General features: G+C 49.0%; 1 protein-coding gene across 1 annotated transcript in view; it reads right to left on the bottom strand.

The window, feature by feature from the left end:
* The window catches only part of LOC140427097 (microtubule-associated tumor suppressor 1 homolog), a 34,939-nt gene that overhangs the window by 6,372 nt on the left and 6,144 nt on the right, over window positions 1-22,423 (bottom strand). The window contains exons 3-5 of the mRNA XM_072512612.1: window positions 9,629-9,840; window positions 2,276-2,375; window positions 316-389 (exon numbers count right to left, since the gene is read on the bottom strand). Coding sequence (XP_072368713.1) covers window positions 316-389; window positions 2,276-2,375; window positions 9,629-9,840 — 386 coding nt within the window. The remainder of the gene's footprint in view (window positions 1-315; window positions 390-2,275; window positions 2,376-9,628; window positions 9,841-22,423) is intronic.

Raw genomic sequence — 22,423 nt, 5'->3', positions numbered from 1 at the left:
CTGGGGAGAATCCCGTAGGAGTCCTGCCTGCAGACAATTAACGTTCCTTGGCATGTGAAGTCACTGCACGTCAGACAGTGTCGGCAGAAACACTCCAGATGACATCACGGGAAATGGCACCATCCTGAAAATATTGGCCATTATCTTCTGGCACTTGCTCTCGAAGTTTACATATGAATTATGAAAATATGGACAAAGTACAGGTGGGCATCCTGAACTCATGGAATGGTAACTTAGCAGGAAATCAGCTTCTCCAGGAGAGGAGGGCAGGACCGAAAAATGGAAAGAAAATAGATAAATAAAATAAAAACTAACCTGAAGGCACTTGTTAGTTTTCGTAAAGGACTCGGTCAATGACTTCTGCTCCTGTTGATGTAGTTTGATGAGCCCTAGTAAAAGCAAGGGTAGCATTTTATAGGTCAGTAGCATTGTAAATAAAATATTGAATTTTGAACATAATGATTCAATCTATTAAACTATTGACTCATATAACCTTTACACTTTTGATCAAGATCTGAATTAAACAATTTGTAGACGGGACTATAAGTTACAATGCTGGGTTAATGGTTCAATCCTCGTGTACACAGGAGACTGCCAGCTAGTTCTCCTTTCTATTCTATACGGCTCAAAATGGAACCCACATGATCCAGAATAAGAAGGTCAGTGTTGAGTTCACTTTATTTTCCAATCTCCCAAAAGTGGATGCAGAACTTTTGTCTAATTTTGGTTCAATATGTTCTGATTCAGAGCTGGCAGGTTAATAGCGAGGACAGTGTGCTGCCTGGGTTCCATTACAGGGAAGGGATGTTCATCACTACCATCTGGAATTAATTGTCATCCATGTGCAAGAGAGAGCTGAAAGATAAGAATCATGTTCTTTTGAATCTTATCCAGATCACCTGCAGAAGGTTTTGTCAAACACCACATTGATATCTTTAAATTGGCACAAGTGTTTAATGGCACACCAGCCTCTTGTTGAGAAAGGAACTCAATAACCATCAGATGCTAGGATGCAGAGGTCACTGTGCTGCTAAGAGGCTCTAATTGAACAGAAGGCGCTGTCTCCAATGTTGGAAGTTTCATCTGTTGAGTTCAACTCTGCATTTAGGGTTCAAATGATCCTTAGCTGCTTACTTACATTAAATTGCTCGAGAAACAAGCTAGCAAATTGTAAAACTGACATAACAGATGTTCACTTCCATTACTGGGCAGTTTCTATGACAAGTAGCCAAGATCACATAACAATCACAAAAAAAGTGTAAGATCACAGACGCACGTTGTTGTCTGTAGAAATAGGGTTGGGGTGTCAGTACAATATGCTGGCTATCTACTGCTTTGAGGCATAGTGCACGATCAGTGATCACCTTTTAGAAAGGGGAAAATAATCACCAAAATAGTATGACTTAGTTCTTTACATAACAGTTTTTGAAGTATTGGAATCAATGATCATAAAGTGAAACACTGCATTTGGTTCAAATTAGTTCAAATCAAGTCTAATACACCATAATTTCTAGACTCAAACTTCTTCAGTTATGAAGACAGACTTGGAAAGCAAATTATATTTACGTTAAAGGAACGGCTAACAGGGAAGATTAATGACAGTAGATTACAAAATGGGTTGATAATGTTGAGAGGTAGATTCCTCGACTAGAAACATGAAAGAATGTCAGAATATTTAAAAGTAATGCAGGGCCAGGGACTCCCTTGTACCTCAGCCATGGTAGTGGACTGAATTCAAGTCTGTGGCAAGGAATCAGGATGAAAGATAGTGAGCAAAGGACCAACAGTGAGTCCAATTGGTGCAGGCAATCAAAGCAGTAAATATGAAAGTGGCCAATTTAGTCTAGGGCAATAAGCTTCCTTAAAGAAAAACTACAGAGAGGTGTGACCCTGTTTTCAGGTAAGCATAGAGTTAACATATTGTGGATCAACTGATTACTATTGCTATGGAAACTGTTGCTAAAGCAGCTTTCATTAGTCAGGATTACATAAATAGGCTTTTCTCTTTCCAAAGGTAGTTTACAGATTGCTTTTGAGTTTATTCCACAAGCAATATGCATTTTGTATAAAACAGTGATTAGGTATATTTTTCTTGCCGTTTATGATTTCTTTTTCATTTGTATTGTTTGGAATGAAAAGTATAAATAGTTAACTTGAATTACAATGTGTTCTTTTTGAATTAATGGAAAGCAACGAAGAGCATCATTCGTATCGAAAAGAAACCTCACCTTGCCCTCATTCAGAGAAGCATGAATGCATTTGATAAAACCATTACCTGCAATTGCAGCCTCACATTCCTCCCGGAGGACCTTGACATATTCAGAATGACTGGTTTCTAGTTCCACTATTCTGGAGTCTGACTGCGTGGCTTCTTTCTAAAGAATATACAAAACAAGTTGTTAATCATTTACTTTTGAACAAACACAGCCCTGTTGCCAAGGTACAAATATGACATAAAGTGCTAGCCAAATAACCGGTTGACAGATCAGAACTTGGGTGTCTCAAAAGAGACGAGCTTTGGACATTTGTTGTTTAAATCCTTGAACAACAGGAGATCAACTTGAAATGGTAATTGTTTTCTCCCCAAGAATCTTTGCATTAGTGAAACTCTTCCAAAACAAAGTTTGATTAAAGGATTTACACCCAACGTATTTTTTCATGGATCTGATCACTTCCAGCATTTACAATTTCAAGTTCCTGCTGCGCAGATTTTTTCATTCATTCATGCGATACGGGCATTGCTGTTAAAGCCAGTATTTGTTGTCCATCCTTAATTGTCCTTGAGAAGGTGGCGATTAGTCCAACAGATCAGTCAGGCTCAACATTTGTAGATGCATTGAGAATTCATATAGTTGCTGATGGAAGTATTAGCGTAACTTTGACCAGAGCACATTACTCTTCCTTGATCCCCCTCAAATTAATTGCAGCCTTTGTCAACTATATGATCATAGTACGAAGTCTTACAACACCAGGTTAAAGTCCAACAGGTTTGTTTCGATGTCACTAGCTTTCGGAGCGATGCTCCTTCCTCAGGTGAATGAAGAGGTCTGTTCCAGAAACACATATATAGACAAATTCAAAGATGCCAAACAATGCTAGGAATGTGAGCATTAGCAGGTGATTAAATCTTTACAGATCCAGAGATGGGGTAACCCCAGGTTAAAGAGGTGTGAATTGTCTCAAGCCAGGACAGTTGGTAGGATTTCGCAGGCCAGATGGTGGGGGATGAATGTAATGTGACATGAATCCCAGGTCCCGGTTGAGGCCGCACTCATGTGTGCGGAACTTGGCTATAAGTTTCTGCTCGGCGATTCTGCGTTGTCGCGGGTCCTGAAGGCCGCCTTGGAGAATGCTTACCCGGAGATCAGAGGCTGAATGCCCTTGACTGCTGAAGTGTTCCCCAACTGGAAGGGAACATTCCTGCCTGGTGATTGTTGCGCGATGTCCGTTCATTCGTTGTCGCAGCGTCTGCATGGTCTCGCCAATGTACCACGCTTCGGGACATCCTTTCCTGCAGCGTATGAGGTAGACAACGTTGGCCGAGTCGCACGAGTATGTACCGCGTACCTGATGGGTGGTGTTCTCACGTGTAATAGTGGTAACCATGTCGATGATCTGGCACGTCTTGCAGAGATTACCATGACAGGGTTGTGTGGTGTCGTGATCACTGTTCTGAAGACTGGGTAGTTTGCTGCAAACAATGGTTCGTTTGAGATTGCGCGGTTGTTTGAAGGCAAGTAGTGGGGGTGTGGGGATGACCTTGGCAAGATGTTCATCGTCATCAATGATGTGTTGAAGGCTGTGAAGAAGATGACGTAGTTTCTCCGCTCCGGGGAAGTACTGGACGACGAAGGGTATTCTGTCGGTTGTGTCCCATGTTTGTCTTCTGAGGAGGTCGGTCCGGTTTTTCGCTGTGGCGCGTTGGAACTGTCGATCGATGAGTCGAGTGCCATATCCCATTCGTACGAGGGCATCTTTCAACGTCTGTAGATGTCTGTTACGCTCCTCCTCGTCTGAGCAGATCCTGTGTATACGGAGCGCTTGTCCATAGGGGATGGCTTCTTTAATGTGTTTAGGGTGGAAGCTGGAGAAGTGGAGTATCATGAGGTTATCCGTGGGTTTGCGGTAAAGCGAAGTGCTGAGGTGACCGTCCTTGATGGAGACGAGTGTGTCCAAGAATGCAACTGATTTTGGAGAGTAGTCCATGGTGAGTCTGATGGTTGGATGGAACTTATTAATGTCATTGTGTAATCGTTTCAGTGATTCTTCGCCGTGGGTCCAAAGGAAAAAAATGTCATCGATGTATCTGGTGTATAACATCGGTTGAAGGTCCTGTGCGGTGAGTAGGTCCTGTTCAAACTTGTGCATGAAGATGTTGGCGTATTGGGGTGCGAATTTGGTCCCCATGGCTGTTCCGTGCGTCTGAATGAAGAACTTGTTGTCGAAGGTGAAGACGTTGTGATCCAGAATGAAGCGGATGAGTTGCAGAATTGCGTCTGGAGATTGGCAGTTGTCGGTGTTGAGTACTGAGGCTGTTGCAGCAATGCCGTCGTCATGGGGGATGCTGGTGTAGAGTGCCGAGACGTCCATTGTGACGAGGAATGTTCCTGGTTCAACTGGTCCATGGGTGCTGAGTTTCTGTAGGAAGTCCGTCGTGTCGCGACAGAAGCTGGGTGTACCTTGTACGATGGGTTTCAAGATGCCCTCGATGTAGCCAGAGAGGTTCTCACACAGGGTCCCATTGCCTGAAACGATAGGGCGGCCTGGTGTGTTGGCCTTATGTATTTTTGGGAGGCAGTAGAGATCTCCAATGCGGGGAGTACGTGGGATGAGAGCACGTAGGGTGCTCTGAAGATCTGGATCCAAGGTCTTGATCAGTCTGTTAAGTTGGCGGATGTGTTCCTTGGTCGGATCTGCGGGTAACTGTCTGTAGTGTTCTTGGTTGTTCAGTTGTCGGTATACTTCTTTGCAGTAGTCCGTTCTGTTCAGTACAGGCAATTACAGTACAGTACAGTACAATACAGGGAAATCTATTGTCAACTTGTCAGACTACACCCTTCAACCAGACGAAATCGAAGTCCTCAGCAGAGGGCTCAATTTCTGCACCACCACCAAAATGGACCCCATCAGTCTCACGGCAGACACGGAGGAATTCATCAGGCGAATGAGGCTCCGGGAATTCTTCCACAGACCCCAAGAGGCCAACAGCGAACCCAAGCAGACTACCAATGAACCGGAACAGCAGACCGAGAGATCTGCGGTGCGGCAACCGAAGAGGAAAGAGTCGAATTGGACCCCTCCGGAAGGCCGCTGCCTTAGACTCGACATGTATGCTCAAGCCGTCAGGAGTCGCGTCAATGCCAGATTCATCAGTCGCATTCACAAGACAACCCCGAACGTCACCCAAGCACAACGCAATGCCATCCGCGCTCTCAAGACCAACCACAGCATCGTCATCAAACCAGCAGACAAAGGGGGGCCACTGTCGTACTGAACAGAACGGACTACTGCAAAGAAGTATACCGACAACTGAACAACCAAGAACACTACAGACAGTTACCCGCAGATCCGACCAAGGAACACATCCGCCAACTTAACAGACTGATCAAGACCTTGGATCCAGATCTTCAGAGCACCCTACGTGCTCTCATCCCACGTACTCCCCGCATTGGAGATCTCTACTGCCTCCCAAAAATACATAAGGCCAACACACCAGGCCACCCTATCATTTCAGGCAATGGGACCCTGTGTGAGAACCTCTCTGGCTACATCGAGGGCATCTTGAAACCCATCGTACAAGGAACGCCCAGCTTCTGTCGCGACACGACGGACTTCCTACAGAAACTCAGCACCCATGGACCAGTTGAACCAGGAACATTCCTCGTCACAATGGACGTCTCGGCACTCTACACCAGCATCCCCCATGACGACGGCATTGCTGCAACAGCCTCAGTGCTCAACACCGACCTGCCAATCTCCAGACGCAATTCTGCAACTCATCCGCTTCATTCTGGATCACAACGTCTTCACCTTCGACAACAAGTTCTTCATTCAGACGCACGGAACAGCCATGGGGACCAAATTCGCACCCCAATACGCCAACATCTTCATGCACAAGTTTGAACAGGACCTACTCACCGCACAGGACCTTCAACCAATGTTATAGACCTGATACATCGATGACATTTTTTTCCTTTGGACCCACGGCGAAGAATCACTGAAACGACTACACAATGACATTAATAAGTTCCATCCAACCATCAGACTCACCATGGACTACTCTCCAAAATCAGTTGCATTCTTGGACACACTCGTCTCCATCAAGGACGGTCACCTCAGCACTTCGCTTTACCGCAAACCCACGGATAACCTCATGATGCTCCACTTCTCCAGCTTCCACCCTAAACACATTAAAGAAGCCATCCCCTATGGACAAGCGCTCCGTATACACAGGACCTGCTCAGACGAGGAAGAGCGTAACAGACATCTACAGACGTTGAAAGATGCCCTCGTACGAATGGGATATGGCACTCGACTCATCGATCGACAGTTCCAACGCGCCACAGCGAAAACCGGACCGACCTCCTCAGAAGACAAACATGGGACACAACCGACAGAATACCCTTCGTCGTCCAGTACTTCCCCGGAGCGGAGAAACTACGTCATCTTCTTCACAGCCTTCAACACGTCATTGATGACGATGAACATCTTGCCAAGGTCATCCCCACACCCCCACTACTTGCCTTCAAACAACCGCGCAACCTCAAACGAACCATTGTTTGCAGCAAACTACCCAGTCTTCAGAACAGTGACCACGACACCACACAACCCTGTCATGGTAATCTCTGCAAGACATGCCAGATCATCGACATGGATACCACTATTACACGTGAGAACACCACCCATCAGGTACGCGGTACATACTCGTGCGACTCGGCCAACGTTGTCTACCTCATACGCTGCAGGAAAGGATGTCCCGAAGCGTGGTACATTGGCGAGACCATGCAGACGCTGCGACAACGAATGAACGGACATCGCGCAACAATCACCAGGCAGGAATGTTCCCTTCCAGTCGGGGAACACTTCAGCAGTCAAGGGCATTCAGCCTCTGATCTCCGGGTAAGTGTTCTCCAAGGCGGCCTTCAGGACCCGCGACAACACAGAATCGCCGAGCAGAAACTTATAGCCAAGTTCCGCACACATGAGTGCGGCCTCAACTGGGACCTGGGATTCATGTCACATTACATTCATCCCCCACCATCTGGCCTGCGAAATCCTACCAACTGTCCTGGCTTGAGACAATTCACACCTCTTTAACCAGGGGTTACCCCATCTCTGGATCTGTAAAGATTTAATCACCTGCTAATGCTCGCATTCCTAGCATTGTTTGGCATCTTTGAATTTGTCTATATATGTGTTTCTGGAACAGACCTCTTCATTCACCTGAGGAAGGAGCAGCGCTCCGAAAGCTAGTGACATCGAAACAAACCTGTTGGACTTTAACCTGGTGTTGTAAGACTTCGTACTGTGCTCACCCCAGTCCAACGCCGGCATCTCCACATCATAACTATATGATCCTCCTCCAACGCTTTGCTTCTGATGTCCAGGTTACTGTAATATTGGCCTCTCTTTCTTCCTCCCTGAGCTATCTGATCATCGCAAATTGCATCTCCAAATCTTCATTGGACCTGAACCACTGATCTGATTTACTGCAATGTGAACATGTCTGCCTTCTTAGTTGGATGCGAAAGATCCCATGGCATTATTTTGAAGAATCAGGGAGATCGTCCTGATGTCCTGGACAAATGCAAGTTTTATTTTTGCCTGGTGGTACAGCTTTCACATGTATCCTGTCCACACCCAGTTCTACCCCTAAACCTCTCTCCATCTCTGTATTACCAAATCACTTGCCTGACATCCAGTTTTGGATAAGCCACAAGTTCTCCCAGCTAAACATTTAGGAAAATGGAGTATAGAAGTCAACAAGCTCAACTTGGATGGGCACCCAATTTCCTGCCCATTATAAAACAATAGCAATAACTTACCTTTAGATAGCGCCTTTCAAGTAATAAAATGACCAAAGGTGCTTCACAGGAACATTATAAACAAAGTATGACACCTAGCCACATAGGTGGGCAGCACGGTAGCATTGTGGATAGCACAATTGCTTCACAGCTCCAGGGTCCCAGTTTTGATTCCGGCTTGGGTCACTGTCTGTGCGGAGTCTGCACACCCTCCCCGTGTGTGCGTGGGTTTCCTCCGGGTGCTCCGGTTTCCTCTCACAGTCCAAAGATGTGCAGGTTAGCTGGATTGGCCATGATAAATTGCCCTTAGTGTCCAAAATTGCCCTTAGTGTTGGGTGGGGTTACTGGGTTATGAGGATAGGGTGGAGGTGTGGACCTTGGGTAGGGTGCTCTTTCCAAGAGCCGGTGCAGACTCGATGGGCCGAATGGCCTCCTTATGCACTGTATTATGCACTGTAAATTCTATGATAATCTATGATAAGGAGACATTGGCCGCAATCTACCGGCCTCATTGCATCTCAAGTTATATCTCGCGAGAGGCCTCTAGTGGAATTTACTGGCCTTGTTACGCCTCGCGAGATCTAACGAGATCTTGTGAGGCACTGCGATCTGGATCCTGCCTACAATGGGCATCTAGAATTGTATATTCAAATGTGCAGTCATATTCCCTTGAATATGTTCGTGCCGGAGTTACCCAGGTCGTGGGATCTAAAGCCCGTGCCTTGGAGATCCCGAGCGAGCGCCACCAGTGTGGACCAGGTGTCCTGGCACTTGAGGGGGGGGGGATTTCCCAGGCGATCGGGGGACCATGGGTGCTTGGGCTCTGGGCAGGATGGTACCCTGGCATCCCCCGATGCCACCCAGTACCCATGGCACTGCCAGCCTGGTACCCTGGCAGAGCCACCCGGGCACCCTGGCAGAGCCACCTGGGTGTCACCCTGGCAATTCCAGTGTTCCAAGGGGGCACTGCCAGGGTGCTAGGCTAGCAGTGCAAATGTGCCCGGGAGGTATCTTACCCACACTGGGGATAGGGTACTTATGAGGAGGGGTGCGGGGGACTAGAGAATCCCCTCATTGGTAAGTTGGGGCATTGGAGGGGGTCTGGAGGCCATGGCGGGGGTGTTCAGAGATTAATGGTGCCCCAATCTCTTCTTGCACTGGCAAGTGGAGCTTGTTAGTGCAGGAAATGGGACTAAATGCAGCCTCGGCGTGGCATTCCTCGCTTAGGACCCGATATGAAGCACGGACCCTTTTAATAGCACCGGGAAACACCCGGATAAATGCACTCGATACAGGATTCTGGTTCAAATCCATTAAATCTCACCCATTAGATGAGATATAATGGGAGGGTAATCCAGAGTTCGGGCCTAGACCATTGAAAGCACAGTCCCCAATGATGGATCAGTTAAAATTGGGGATACACAGAAGGCCAGAACTGGAGGAACACGGGTGAATTAATTAAAATTTACCTGATAAAAGATACACAATTGGGCAGAGGCTACAAACTTGCATGTCCCCATCTGCCATTTTTTGTCATCAATAACCTAATGGTTGAATTAACTGGAACTATTCACCAGTCTTCAGCTTTTATTTATAACTCAAACCTTTTGCAGTTCCTGTTTCAGTTTTTGGATATCTTCTACGTGTATTTGCTGAAGTTGTTTTTTCTCTGCGCTATGAGTGGAACTTAGATCCTCCCTCACTCGTGTAAGCTCCCTCTTGTGCTCCTCTTTAATCCCTTGTAGTTCTTTCTCGTGTCTCCCGGGAAAGGCAGCTTCAGTCTTCTGTAGCTGAACAGAAACATTTCCGAGTACATCTGAAGGGGAGAAAAATAAAGCAAGGTGATTACTGAATGCTAAAAGCTGTTAGTGAAGAGATTTTAATGAACAACAAGGCGTGAGCTATGTGTGTGTCATTTCACAATATTACGGTGGCACAGTGGTTAACATTGCAGTCTCACAGCTTCAGGGACCCAGGTTCAATTTCGATCTTGGGTCATTGTCTGTGCGGAGTCTGCACGTTCTCCCCGTGCCGTCGTGGGTTTCCTCCGGGTGCTCCGGTTTCCTCCCACAGTCCAAAGACATGCAGGTTAGGTGTATTGGCCGTGCTAAACTGTCCGCTAGTGTCCAAAGATTGGGTGGGGTTGCGGGGTAGGGCGGAGCACTAGGTACAGTGCTCTTTCAGAGGGTCAGTGCAGACTCAATGGGCCAAATGGCCTCCTTCTGCACTGTAATGATTCTATGATTCCATTTCCTCTTGCATCTTAAGTGATAGGTAAATGCTGCCGCAGTCTCAGAGGCTGCTCTCCCCTTTGAGAGCTGAGTGGCGGTTGTGGTGATGTGCATCACCAGAGGGAGCACCAGAAACATCACACACACACACACTCAACCAATAGATCAGTTAGATAGGGCATGACCAATGGACATTCACGATACACACAGAGGTGACACCACCACAGGAGGGCATTACACCAACCCATATATAAAGGACACCACACACATGATCTGCCTCTTTCCGGTGGAGACAGTCAGTGAGTACAGACACAGGGTTGATTCAATATTACACCCACCACGTGGATTGCAGCAACTGGTTAGTCAGTCTGGGTAGCTAGTAGGATTAGCAATAGTGTCGAACCAGAGTAATAGAGGTGTAAATAGTTTAATAAACGTGTTGAAGTTATCTCCACGTCTGAACCTTCCTTTGTCAAGTGCACCACAAGGAAGCCGCTTATGTTACACCTACAACATAACAAATCAGTGGTGATTTGACCTGAGGGGCATGGTTGAGAACGTGGGGCCTTCATGAATATCTCAGCTGGTATAGGAATTGGACCCATGCTGTTCGGTGTTGCTCCGCATCACAAACCAGCCGACCCCCAACAATAAGGCTGCAGACCTTGCGCTTGGATGGGAGCAGATAGAAACTGAATCAATAACCATAATCATTTGCTAAATATTCAGCAACATTTATCTGACAACAGTCTGACCCAAACGGTTGAGGTCATCTGGATTATGTGGTCACTAAATTCATTACTGTGAGGAAATTCTTAATGTCGGTCATTTCCTTCTTTCTGTGGGAATAAGAAGGAGTGATTGTAACCAACTCCTCATGAAGAAACTGATGCCTTGCCTATTTTTACTCTTTGTTGAAGTCAACATGGCATTCCATTCAAATGAGCTTGGTTAAAATGGTCTGAGATCGCAGTGACCGGTGAACCGTAATTGCTCCTATTTAGATCAGGCTTCTTGAAGCATTTCCATCAGGTCACCTTTTCTGTTCAGCATGGAGTGGCTAATACTCTTCCTCGGACTGGGACATAGAATCATGAATGCAAATGGGAAGTTTGAGCCTCCACTCCAGATGATGAGACAGTTGCACTGAATTAGTGGTGTTCAATGCAGCAGAGCTTCACTATAAAGTCAGAGAGAGATTTCTACATCTTGGGCGCAGTTCAAATAAATGGGAACAAAGTTCCATAGCGAGCGCCTTTAGCCACATGATTCCCAGTGCTCGCAGGGGCGAGAAGCACATGGTTATAAAACGTCACTAGAAACACGCAGCCAAGGCCGCCCAAAGCCCCATTTTCTACATTGAGGGGCTCTGCTCACTGGAACTCTTAAAGTTCCAGTGAGCAGAGCAGTACAAGCCCGGATCCCTCCCAAGCCCCACCGCACTATGGGAAGTTCCTTGGCCCCACTCTCCCTCCAACACCCCGGCCCGATCGGCAGCACAAACAGAATGCCAGTTTGGTACCTTGGCAGTGCCAACCTGGCACCCTGGCAGTGCCCATGCCAGATGGCAGTGCCAGGCTGGTACTGTCAGGGTACCCAGATGGCACCAGGAGTGCCAGGGTGCCACCCTGCCCAAATGGTGGTACGGTAGCACAGTGGTTATGAGTGGCATGGTAGTACAGTGGTTATGGGCGGCAGGGTAACACAGTGATTATGGGCGGAACAGTAGCATAGCGGGTAGCACGGTTGTTACTCAGCTCCAGGGTCCCAGATTCGATTCCCAGCTTGGGTCACTGCCTATGCGGAGTCTGCACATTCTTCCCGTGTCTGCATGGGTTTCCTCCGGGTGCTCCGGCTTCCTCCCACCGTCTAAAGATGTGCAGGTTAGGTGGATTGGCCATGCTAAATTGCCCTTAGTGTCCAAAAAGGTTAGGTGGGGTTATTGGGTTACAGGGATAGGGTGGAGGTGCCTGCTTCAGTAGGTTGTTCTTTCCAAGGGCTGGTGCAGACCCGATGGGCCGAATGGCCTCCTTCTGCACTGTAAATGCTATGAATACCTGGGGGCCTCCAATCGCCTGAGAGACCCCCAAGAGTGCCGTTTTGTCTGGTGTCCGTGTGTGGCGATAGATCCCAACGCCTCGGGTACCTCGAGAAACTGCATTTTAAAGTGAGACGAGCTGTCTCGCTCTAATCTGCAGATATGGTAAAAGTGATCCCGCCCACAATAGGCGGGATTTACATCGCAACGTCTCACGAGGCATTGCGAGCCGGGTAGATCCCGGGAGTGAGGTGTCCTGACTTCTATCGGGCACGCTATGCGAGCTGCTTTTCGGGCACAGCCTGGCCATTCGATCGCACTCATGTTTACTTATGCCTTTACTAGCAGGATTGTTAATTCTCTGTAGTCTCAATGTGGTTTAACATCATTTTAGTTAGATGGTTGCACACCATTCAGCAGTAAGTGGTGTAGTTCCAGCCTGTCCTTTCAAAACATATCAATAATCTAAGTAGAGAACAGGAGTTCAGATGCTGATTGATAACTGCGCCTGTTAGCAACTGAGCAATAAGCTCAAAACATGTTGATTGCTGCATTTGTAATAATTAAATTGGCATCAGTATTGTGCCAATATGTCGAGGATTGATTGTTACACATGTCCTCAAACATTTCCAGCAATGACCGTGCTCACAATCAACACTGACATTGCAAAGGATGCCGAAAATGTACGTGTCAATGCTCAACACTTCAGGGGCGGGATTCTCCCCTACCCGGCGGGGCGGGGGGTCCCGGCGGGATGGAGTGGCGTGAAACACTCCGGCGTCGGGCCGCCCATAGGTGCGGATTTCTCCGCATCTTTAGGGGCCAAGCCCTCACCTTTAGGGGCTAGGCCCGCGCCGGAGTGGTTGCCGTTCCGCCGGCTGGCGTGGAAGGCCTTTGGCGCCACGCCAGCCGGGGCCGAAGGGACTCTGCGTCGACCATGGCGGAGGTTGATGGCCAAGGCTGAGGGGAAAGAGTGCCCCATGGCACAGGCCCGCCGCGGATCGGTGGGCCCGATCGCGGGCCAAGCCACCGTGGGTGCACCTCCCGCGGCCAGATTGCCCCACGTCCCACCCCCCCTCCCCAGGACCCCAGAGCCCGCTTGCGCTGCCTGGTCCCGCCGGTAAGGGAGGTGGTTTAATTCACGCCGGCGGGACCGGCATTACAGCAGCGGGACTTCGGCCCATCGCGGGCCAGAGAATCGCCGGGGGCGGCCCACCAACCAGCGCAACGCGATTCCCGCCCCCGCCGAATCTCCGGTGCCGGAGAATTTGGCGGGCGGCAGGGGCAGGATTCACGCCGCCCCCCCCGGCGATTCTCCGACCTGGCTGGGGTTGGAGAATCTCGCCCCAGATGCCTTCATTCTTGAACTCTTGTACTCCCAAACTATGGTTATATTTTTTTATCCCATTTGTATTGGTTCTCACTGCACTGCTCCACAAAGAACTGCATTTTGTAACTGCTTTCCTCACTTTTGTTAGCAGTCCCTATCAGTGTGGCGAGAGGCCTGATAAATGTTTGTGGATTAGCAAGGCACAAAAAGAGAACTGATTCTCCAGTTGTTGTGATAAAGGCAGTCTAAATGTAAACATGTGACAGCTGGCCCAGAAAGCAGGCTGCACATGACCTCTGTACACATTTTCAGCCTTTTGGCATTGTTCCAATTTTAATGCTTTTCAAAACGACGCAATCTAAAAATGGAATATCAAGTAGAATAGAAGCAAATTGTGCAAAATGGACAGATTGCTTATTTCTCAAGGGCGCAATCCTGTGGAGGCAATGGGGTCTCAGCTGCCAGAGGACATGACCCCTGCATCGCCCCATTAGAGGAAGGCCTGCCGCATCCTCCGTCACTCTGACACGACAGTTCAGCCGCAGGCATCCTCCTGGGATGAAGGACCTGGGGGAAAAGGTCCTGCAAATCAAAAGGTGCCAGCCAAGCAGAGGCAGGCAGCACTTTTGCATCAGCGCCACTGGGGAGGCAATGGTTACTGCCAGTATTACATTTGGCCTGGGTTTCAGATTGAAGAGGGACTCAAGCCTAGCTGACTGATGGTGGGAGGGTGTGAGCGGGATGGGTCATGGACAGGGTGACCAATAATCCTGGACTTTCTGAGGCCGTCCTGTAAACTGGCCTTTCATCATATGTTTTGTCCTGGATTTCTGTTGTCTTGATAGGCAGTACTGCGGCAGATTGTACAATGCGCACACTCCTCCCAACACCCCATCCACCCCATCACTCTCACAGGACTCACAGAATTTCAGGCCTCACCCCTGATCTCACAGGCTTGCCACCAACCCACGTGGGCAGCACGGTAGCGCAGTGGGTAGCACTGTTGCTTCACAGCGCCAGGGTCCCAGGTTCGATTCCCGGCTTGTGTCACTGTCTGTGCGGAGTCTGCACATTCTCCCCGTGTCTGCGTGGGTTTCCTCCGGGGGCTCCAGTTTCCTTACACAAATCACAAAAGACGTGCTGTTAGGTGAATTGGACATTCTGAATTCTCCCTCTGTATCTGAACAGGCGCCGGAATGTGGCGACTCGGGGATTTTTCACAGTGACTTCATCGCAGTGTTAATGCAAGCCTACTTGTGACAATAAAGACTTAGAAAACCTCCCCCTCAACAGAGCTAATACCAGCAGCGATGCGATGAGGATCTTAAGTGGGCAATAATTGCTCACTTGAGGACCTTTCTTGGTGGCAGGACGAGAAGGCCATCCTCGGGCCTTCAAGCATCTGGCCTAATCATAACCAGGAAGCTGGTGGAATTACGACCCCCCACTGCCCTGTCCAATTGAATGCCCCCTCACCATCAAAATTACCACAGGGGAGGGCATTGAATACCGGCCTAATCCTGACAGCAGTAGAGTTGAAGTGAGAGGCTAGGCCCGCGCAGGAGGCTGAGGAAGTGAAGGGCAGCCTTCAGCGAGCGAAGGAGAAAGAAACAGAAAAAGGACAATAAGGAACTGGAAAGAAGCTTTAGCAGTGAAATACCAACAAACAAATAACTCGTGAGATGCAAAATGAGTGAATGCTAATATGAAATAGGAACTTAATGCAGCACTTCAACAAGAAAAGCAAACTTTGCTCTCAGAAAGTAAGTAAATTTGCTGATACAGGATAATAAAGGAACAGTCTGTTACAAGCGCAATCGTTAAAACTTTAGTTATTTGATACTTTTATTGAACAATGTATGCTAAAAATGTCTGATTTGCAGTGCTTTTACTTTATTAACCGTTCTGGAATTTCGGGATTCCACCCAACTAGATTGACTGGTCATTCATTTAATACAGATCGACAGAATCTAAAAAACTAAGTTGCTTTATATAATAGGGTCAGCATTCACATGGCTCAAATAAGAACCACAGCTGGGTCAGGAGAGGTCATGAAATGAAATGAAATGAAAATCGCTTATTGTCACAAGTAGGCTTCAAATGAAGTTACTGTGAAAAGCCCCTAGTCGCCACATTCCGGCGCCTGTTCGGGGAGGCTGGTACGGGTACATATGACACAGTGTTCGCATCCCTACCTACAGACCAGAAATTCTGGGTTCAAGCCCCACTCGATGGCCATCAAAGGTATGTTATTAACAGGTTGATTATTAATCTGTAAATTCTTCTAATACACTTGAAGGCGGGGGGATGGGGGGGGGGGCTCCATATAGTCGCCAGCAGGCTCTTAAGGTATGATACCTGAAGGAGATGGGTCAAAACCAAAGCTTATGCTTTCTTGAACCTCTAAACAATTTTACCTAGACTAGTGTGGAAGGAGACAAAATCAGGGCAGTAGATAGAGAAAAGAATATGCTGAAGCAAGCTGATAGTTAAAGGAATAATCTATTCACCTCAAAGATAATGGCAGGAGGATCAGATTCCGGGGGGGTCTCTACGACGGCCAGGCCCGTGATCGGAGGCTACCAATCAGCGGGCGCGGGCGATCCGGAGGGGCCTACCTTCTTCCGAGCCAGGCCGCTGTGTCGCTACACCATGTTGCACGGCGCCGTTGCGGAAACGGCCACCACGCACATGTGCCGGCGAGGAAAGGGCCGCCGCGCGCATGTGCGGAAATGCGCCGGCAGTGCAGGGCAGCGTATCTGGCCACCTGTGGGCCACTGAATCGCTGGGCCAAGAGGCCAATTGACGCCGGCGTGAAACACTCCGGTGTTTACGCTGGCATCAACACTTTGCCGGAATTTTGGAGAATCCCGGCCAATGAGTGCGAACACTGAAAACTGGAGGCTATCCTTTGTGGCTACTGAAGCCAATTTAGTGAACTGTTCTTCCAGCAATGTTGGAACACTCTATTGTTTGTATATACTCTTGTCAATGTGAACAAGCCAAATCAAATAGTGAGAATGACGAGTGCCTAAGGTGCCAATAACGAATTGAGTCAGTTTAAGTTTAATTTTGCATGTTTATATACTTTATTGGTGCAAAGATTGTAAGAAACACGAGCTGATCACAAGTGAAAGCATCTGGGAGCACACACTTTGAATGCAGCATCTTGGAGCACCATTCCCTTCCAACTGTCACAAGGAGGCTCTCGAGAGCTGGCACACATAACATCAACGGTCAGTCCAAATGAGTGTGTTGCCAATGTCCAACATCTCATCAGCGATATATTAGAATCATGGAATCCCTACGGTGCCGAAGGAGGCCATTCGGCCCGTTCGTGTCTGCACCAGCCCTTGGAAAGAGCACCCTACTTAAGCCCATGCCTCCACCCTATCCCCGTATTCCAGTAACCCCACCTAACCTTTTGGACACTAAGGGGCAATTCAGCATAGCCAATCCACCGAACCTGTGCATCTTTGGGCTGTGGGAGGAAACCCGGGCGAAAACAATGCAGACTCGTGGAGAAAGTGCAAACTCCACACAGACGGTCACAGACTGGAATTGAACCTGGGTCCCTGGAACTGTGAGGCAGCAGTGCTAACCACTGTGCCACCGTGCGTGCCCACACTTGACACTTTCTTCAGGCGTTTGTGAGAGGGAGATATCAATCTACCTAATTGACTGTTGCTTTAAAGCACTGGGCAGAACTAATAAATGAATTTGCTTCGCCATTTAATAATAACAATAATAACCGCTTATTGTCACAAGTAGGCTTCAATGAAGTTACTGTGAAAAGCCCCTAGTCGCCACATTCCAGCGCCTGTTCGGGGAGGCTAGTATGGGAATTTAACCCGCGCTGCTGTCATTGTTCTGCATTACAAGCCAGCTGTTTAACCCACTGTGCTGAACCAGCCCAATTTAGCTATTCAAAGGCAGTAAGGGGGTGAGGGTGAGGGGGTGGGAAGCTGCTCTGGTCACCATCTGGGCTCATTTTGTATGGATTAATGATTTTTCTACTTGTGGTGGTATGAGTAATTTTTGTATTAAATGTCAATTCCTGTACAAGTATTGGCTGATTTACATTGAATTGGCCATAGAGCAATTTAATCCCTATAACCTCTGTACTTAATTCAAAGTACTCTAGGTGCAGTGTTGATACCTTTCTTACACACTAAATATTGAGTATTGCTGGAAAAAGAGACATGCGGCGAAACCTTTTCGCCTTGCATTCATCAGGATAGACAGAAATCTCAAATGGAGCAGCAATTTATGTGCATGAGAAGAGAGTGTTGATTGGTTGGCAACTAGGCTCTGATTGGTGGAGATAATGGCATGGAAAATGCACCAGGGAACAGTTAACTGACAAGCCCTTGTTTAAATTCAAACCTGGCAAGCTGACTCTGATTGGTCAAGGCATTGCTGACAGGGTATGGCTGTCCCCCAAGTTTTTGTTTAGTTGCAAAAGTAGCAATGGTGGACATGTTCTTGCTGTTTGCAAAAATCTGGGCCCTGACTGTAAGTATAACCTGCTTTGAGCACGCTTAAGTGAACCACACTGCAAGTTACAAATGATGATCATAAATTGGTTGTTAGTGTCATTCTTAGCACAATCCAGATTGTTTAATAAATGTTGTCCAATCACAGAATCACATCTAATGTTGGACACTATGTTCTGAGTTTTGCAAGCCCAGTTGGTTGAGTACGATCAGTACTTTTCCTGGTGGGAACAGCTGAAGGGATGTGCTATTTGATACGATTCACCAGTCGGGACATATAGCCTACACACCTGGATCTCCACCGGCACTGGATGTGATTTGAGAACTCTCTAAACATTCACTACTTGAAGAAAAGAGACTCCAATGGCCAGGAGTCTTCTGGAGAATTTCTCATAGGTGGGAGAGCTGGTAAAATGGAGGGCACTTGGAGGGAAGCCTGATGTGCTCTCAACTCAATGGCATGTTACCAAAGGCAGGAATGGCAATGCTAGGGGGAGACAGATGGCCATTTTATGACATTGCCTGGATTTTAACAACAATGGAACAGACCCCTACTGGGTGGTGAGTCTGTTAACTTCATTGAGTCGGCCTCCCAAAGGTTTTCTGGGCTTGGTCTTCCATCCCAAGGCTCCATGGCCCATGGAGGGACCCACCAATGGCAATGGAGACCACTGTGGCCCCAGTACTGCCGCTGGTGGGTTCACCCCTCTAATTGCGAGGGCCCACCTGCCTGGCCCGGAAATGGACTACTTTTCTGATGATTCTTCAAGAACGCCTTAGACAGAGGAGAAATTTCCTTCACCAGAGGCATCAGCCTCTGACTTTATCACGGCTGTAGAGCTGCCAACCCTCTGATTTAATTGTGGTAGTCGGTATTAGGGGTATTACGGTACCGTGAATAATGCTGTAAGACCATTGATGTGGGAGGTACCTGAGACTGCATTGGTGAAGCCTGCCTGCTGGTTCCGCCCAGTAAGGCGGAGTATAAGGGCCTGAGTCTCCCCAGCAGCTGCATTCTGTACCTGCGCTGCTGGGGGAAACATCTAGTGCAATAAAGCCTTCAATTGTCTCCAATCGCGTCTCAGGAGTTATTGATCGAGCATCAATTTATTGCACTAGATTTTAAAGAATGGAGCTCCGAAACAAGCCGGAGTGTCTGCAACTCAGCCCCCACGCGGCAAACTCAGCGGCAACCTTCAAACACTGGCTGGCGTGCTTCAAAGGGTACCTCAGGAAGGCCACGACTGAACCTACGGAGGACCAGAAAATGCAAGTTCTCCACTCGAGGGTGAGCCCAGAAATCTACACCCTCATCGAGCATGCGGACGATTTCGAGGCCGCAATGACCCTGCTGAAAGGACACTATATTCGCCCTGTAAACCAGGTCAACACCCGACATCTGCTAGCGACGAGGCGACAAATCCCCGGGGAATCGCTGGAGGAGTTCGACCGTGCGCTCCTGGTGTTAGGGAGGAACTGTGACTGACAAGTTTCGGCCAGCGACCACACAGAACTTTTGATCCGGGACGCTTTTGTTGCAGGTATGCTGTCCTCCCAAATCCGCCAGCGGTTGCTGAAGAAAGAGACACTAGGCCTCAAGGAGGCACGGGCCCTAGCTAGCTCCCTGGATGTGGCCTCCCAAAACGCCTGCGCTTACGTCCCTGACCGCGGGGCAGCCCCCTGGACAGCGTGGAACGCCCCCGCGACCGACTCCGATGCATCCCCCAACCCACCACAAGCTTGCGCTGCGAGACTGCCAGGCAACCCTGGGGGGCCCCGCTGCTATTTTTGCAGGCAAGTCAAGCACCCCCGGCAGCGCTGCCCGGCCCGCTCATCCATCTGCGAAGGGTGCGGCAAAAAGGACCATTTCATGACAGTATGTCAGGCAAGGGCGGTCGCCGCGGTCTCCGGGGGTGAACCGGGACCGCCACCACAACTCTCTCCACGAGCCGTGTGCGGCCAGCGGGCGCCGCCATCTTCCTTCTCCAGGGCCGCGTGCGGCCTCCGGGCATTTCCATCTTGCCCCCCGGGGACCACGTGCGACGGATGGATGCCGCCATCTTGTACACCTCCAGCCATGTGCGACCAGTGGGCGCCGCCATCTTGGCTGGACTCTCAGGACCCCGACTCGGATGACCAAACACCGCCCGAGGAAAACATCCAAATTTTGCCACGACTTGCCTCGGTGACCCTGGACCAGCCTCGGCCCCGAACACGCTCGACTGCGACGATGACCGTGCTCATCAACGGGCATAAAACATCCTGCCTGATCGACTCTGGGAGCACAGAGAGCTTCATACACCCCAATACGGTAAGGCGCTGTTCTCTTCCCATCCACCCAGTCAACCAAAAAATCTCCCTGGCCTCCAGGTCTCACTTGATAGAGATCAAAGGGTTCTGCATAGCGAACCTCACGGTCCAGGGAAGGGAGTTTAAAAATTACTGGCTCTACATCCTTCCTCACCTCTGCGCTGCCAATCTCCTAGGGTTAGACTTCCAATGTAACCTCCAGAGTTTAACTTTTAAATTCGGCGGCCCTATACCCCCCCTCACTGTCTGCAGCCTCGCGACCCTCAAAGTCGATCCGCCTTCCCTGTTTGCGAACCTCACCCCGGATTGCAAACCTGTCGCCACCAGGAGCAGACGGTACAGTGCCCAGGACCGGACCTTCATTAGGTCGGATGTCCAGCGGTTACTGAAGGAAGGTATTATTGAGACTAGCAACAGTCCCTGGAGAGTTCAAGTACTGGTTGTAAAGACCGGGGAGAAGCATAGGATGGTCATCGAATATAGTCAGACCATCAACAGGTACACGCAGCTCGATGCGTACCCTCTCCCCGCATATCTGATCTGGTCAATCAGATTGCACAATACAAGGTCTTTTCCACGGTGGATCTATAATCCGCCTACCACCAGCTCCCCATCCGCCCTAGCGACCGCAAATACACTGCATTCGAAGCAGATGGACGGCTCTACCACTTCCTAAGGGGTCCCTTCGGTGACACAAATGGAGTCTCGGTCTTCCAGCGGGAGATGGACCGAATGGTTGACCGGTACGGTTTGCGGGCCACGTTTCCGTACCTCGATAACGTCACCATCTGCGGCCACGACCAGCAGGACCATGACACCAACCTCCGAAAATTCCTTCATACCGCAAAAATCCTTAATCTGACATATAACAAGGACAAATGCGTGTTCAGCACCTACCGCCTAGCCATCCTCGGCTACGTAGTGCATGATGGAGTTATAGGCCCACATTCCGAATGCATGCGCCCCCTCATTGAGTTCCCCCTCCCCCACTGTTCCAAGGCCCTGAAACACTGCCTGGGATTTTTTTCATATTATGCCCAGTGGGTTCCCAACTATGTATACAAAATTATGAGGGGCATAGACAGAGTGGATAGTCAGAGGCTTTTCCCCAGGGTAGAGGGGTCAATTACTAGGGGGCATAGGTTTAAGGTGAGAGGGGCAAAGTTTAGAGTAGATGTACGAGGCAAGTTTTTTACGCAGAGGGTAGTGGGTGCCTGGAACTCACTACCGGAGGAGGTAGTGGAGGCAGGGACGATAGGGACATTTAAGGGGCATCTTGACAAATATATGAATAGGATGGGAATAGAAGGATACGGACCCAGGAAGTGTAGAAGATTGTAGTTTAGTCGGGCAGTATGGTCGGCACGGGCTTGGAGGGCCGAAGGGCCTGTTCCTGTGCTGTACATTTCTTTGTTCTTTGTTCTTTGTTCTTTGTATGCGGACAAGGCCCGCCCACTAATTCAATCCACAGTTTTTCCCCTGTCGGCAGAGGCTCGCCAGGCCTTCAGCCGCATCAAAGCGGACATCCCAAAGGCCACGATGCACGCAATCGACGAATCCCTCCCCTTCCAAGTCGAGAGCGATGCGTCCGATGTATCCCTGGTGGCTACCCTCAACCAAGCAGGCAGACCCATGGCCTTCTTCTCACGTACCCTCCACGCTTCAGAAATCCACCCCTCCTCAGTTGAAAAGGAGGCCCAGGCCATATTAGAAGCTGTGCGGCACTGGAGGCATTACCGGGCCGGCAGGAGATTCACTCTCCTCACTGACCAACGGTCGGTTGCTTTCATGCTCGATAATGCACAGCGGGGCAAGATAAAGAAAGATAAAATCTTACCGTAGAGGATCGAGCTCTCCACCTACAACGATGAGATATTGTATCGTCCCAGGAAGCTAAACGAGCTTCCTGATGCCCTATCTAGCGGCACATGTGCCAACGCACAAGTGGACCGCCTCCGGGCCCGCCACGAGGACCTCTGCCACCCGGGGGCCAC

This window comes from Scyliorhinus torazame, chromosome 7 (assembly GCF_047496885.1).
Source record: "Scyliorhinus torazame isolate Kashiwa2021f chromosome 7, sScyTor2.1, whole genome shotgun sequence".
Lineage (NCBI taxonomy): Eukaryota > Metazoa > Chordata > Chondrichthyes > Carcharhiniformes > Scyliorhinidae > Scyliorhinus > Scyliorhinus torazame.
The sequence above is the reverse complement of the archived record's forward strand: the minus strand, read 5'-3'. Positions and strand labels throughout refer to the sequence as shown.